This window comes from Coturnix japonica, chromosome 1, assembly GCF_001577835.2.
Source record: "Coturnix japonica isolate 7356 chromosome 1, Coturnix japonica 2.1, whole genome shotgun sequence".
Taxonomy (NCBI): domain Eukaryota; kingdom Metazoa; phylum Chordata; class Aves; order Galliformes; family Phasianidae; genus Coturnix; species Coturnix japonica.
In genome coordinates, this window is record NC_029516.1 from 173,794,972 (window position 1) to 173,797,503 (window position 2,532).

General features: G+C 57.0%; 1 protein-coding gene across 1 annotated transcript in view; it reads right to left on the bottom strand.

Annotated features, from left to right (window-relative positions):
* Positions 1–795, bottom strand: part of LOC107308547 (transmembrane O-methyltransferase homolog) — a 3,859-nt gene extending 3,064 nt beyond the window's left edge. The window contains exon 1 of the mRNA XM_015852514.2: positions 503–795. Within this exon, the coding sequence (XP_015708000.1) occupies positions 503–764 (262 nt within the window). The 5' untranslated portion in view covers positions 765–795. The remainder of the gene's footprint in view (positions 1–502) is intronic.
* Positions 796–2,532: the final 1,737 nt, after the last annotated feature.

Below are 2,532 nucleotides of genomic sequence, written 5' to 3' on the forward strand. Positions count from 1 at the left end.
GCCATGGCCATACCAGTGGTGCCATGGCCATGTCAATGGTGTCATGGCCATGTCAGTGGTGCCATGGCCATACCAATGGTGCCATGGCCATACCAACGGTGCCATGGCCATACCAACGGTGTCATGGCCATACCAATGGTGCCATGGCCATACCAACGGTGCCATGGCCATACCAACGGTGCCATGGCCATGTCAATGGTGTCATGGCCATACCAATGGTGCCATGGCCATGTCAATGGTGCCATGGCCATACCAACATTGCCTTGGCCATACCAATGGTGCCATGGCCATACCAACATTGCCTTGGCCATACCAATGGTGCCATGGCTGTGCTACCCAGCTGTGCCCATGTTGCTGTGCCCATGCCAATGGTGCCATAGCCATTCCGGTGGCTCCATGGCTGTGCCATGGTGAAGTCGCCCTGCTACCGTTGCCATCCCCAGGCTGGTATTCCACATCCACACCACCAGCCGTGCCAGGAGCCCCCTGCGGCCCCGCTGACCTTTGAGGGGTCCCACGCAGCTGAGGTGCTCGCAGTTGTAGCTCCACTGGTCGAAGGTGAGCAGGATGTGCTGGGGGTCCCCGGGGATGGCGTGGCTCAGCACGTATTGGAAGGCGCGTTGTTCGCGGGGGACCCCGGTCAGTCGGTCCTGCAGCCAAGGCAGCAGCGCGGCGCGGTACAGCAGCACCAGGTAATGGCGGTACCGGATCAGCAGAGTGATGAGGAAGGGGAGGAAGGCCAGAGCGATGGCGGGGGACACCATGGTAAACCCTATTGGATCCCGGAGCCCCCACCCCAAAGCTCAGCACAAACCTTGGGAGGTTCCTGCCTCTGGGTTGTGCTCAGTGTGTCCCGAGGGCCCCAGCTCAGCTCTGCTCCATGCTCAATTATTGATGGTGACACCGTAGGAACGGCCTGAGCCGGATCCGGTTACTGGGTTGGTTTATGGGGTGGGGATGCACCCTCACATGGGGTGGGGGTGGGGAGAGATGGGGGAGGGAGTCAGAGAGGGGGGTGAGGAGGATGGGTAGAGAGAAGGATGTGGGTGGGACTGGGGGAAGGGATACAGATTGGATGGGGCGGAGTAGCAGATGGGTAGAGATTGGTGGGGCTGGGTTGGGGATGGAAGTTGAGCGATGGGGATAACGAGTGGAATAGTCGGGTGGGTGGTCATTGATAGTATGAGGTGAATAGCAGCTAGGGAATAGGATGGGGTGATTTGGGGTAAGACGATGGGGTAGATAGATAGAATGGGATGGGGTGGATGCGTTGTATGATGATGGGCATGGAAACGATATGGGTGGGGGATAACAGGATGGGGCTTGGATGCGGGGTTAGGAATGGATGGGTGGATGGGATGGTGTAGGATTTCAGATGGGTGGCGATCTGGGGGAGGAATGGGGTATGTGTGGCTGGGATGGGTATGAACGGATGAATAAGATGGGGGAGAGATCAAGGATGAGCTGGGGCTGGCTGGGGTTGGGATGGGAGTTGAATGGGAGAGATGGGAATGGGTGGATGGGCTGGAGTAAGATATGGGATAGGATTGGTTGGATACAGATGGTTTAGAGATTAAAGAATGGGGATAGGGTGGATTGGGATGGATATATATGGGTGGGCGATAAGGAATGTGGATGGATGGGGTGAGGAAATGGATGGGGGTGGGGGGCGGGGCGATGATATGGGGGAGATAAGGGCTGGTGGGGATTATGGGATTCTACAGATGGGTGGGGATGGGGAAGGAACGGGGTAGTGTTTGGGTGGGATGGGGTAGAGATAAGGGTGGGGATGGGGGTTGGGGATGGAGTCGAGGTGGGATAAAGATAAGGATGGAGATGGGGTAGAGCTAGGAATGGAGTGGGATAGAGATGGGGTAGGGATGTGGGTGGGATGGGGGTGGGATGGAGATGGAGTAGAGATAGGGATAGGATGGGGTGGATGTGGGATAGAGATGGGGTGGAGATAAGGATGGGGATGGTGTAGGGATACAGATGGGATGGGGATGGAGTGGGGATGGGGGGGGAGGAACGGGGTGAGGTTGGGGTGGGATGGGGCTGGAGTAGCGATGAGGTAGAGATGGGGTGGAGAGTATTGGGATGGGATGGGGCAGGGATGGGATAGAGATGGGGTAGGGATTCAGATGGGATGGGGATGGAGTAGAGATGGGGTGGAGATAAGGATGGGGGTAGGGTGTGATAGGGTAGAGATTTAGATGGGATGGGGATGGGGGGAGGAACGGGGTAGTATTGGGGTGGGATGGAGATGGGGTAGAGATAAGGATGGGGTGGGATGGGGATGGAGCAGGGATTTGGATGGGATGGAGGTGGAGTAGAGATAGGGATGGGATGGGGTGGATGTGGGATAGAGATGGGGGAGAGATAAGAATGGGGATGGGGTGGGATGGGGATGGAGTAGATATGGGGTGGGGATAAGGATGGGGATGGGATGGGATAAGGATAAGGATGGGGATGGGATAAGGATGGGATAAGGATGGGATAAGGATGGGATAAGGATGGGATGGAGATAAGGAT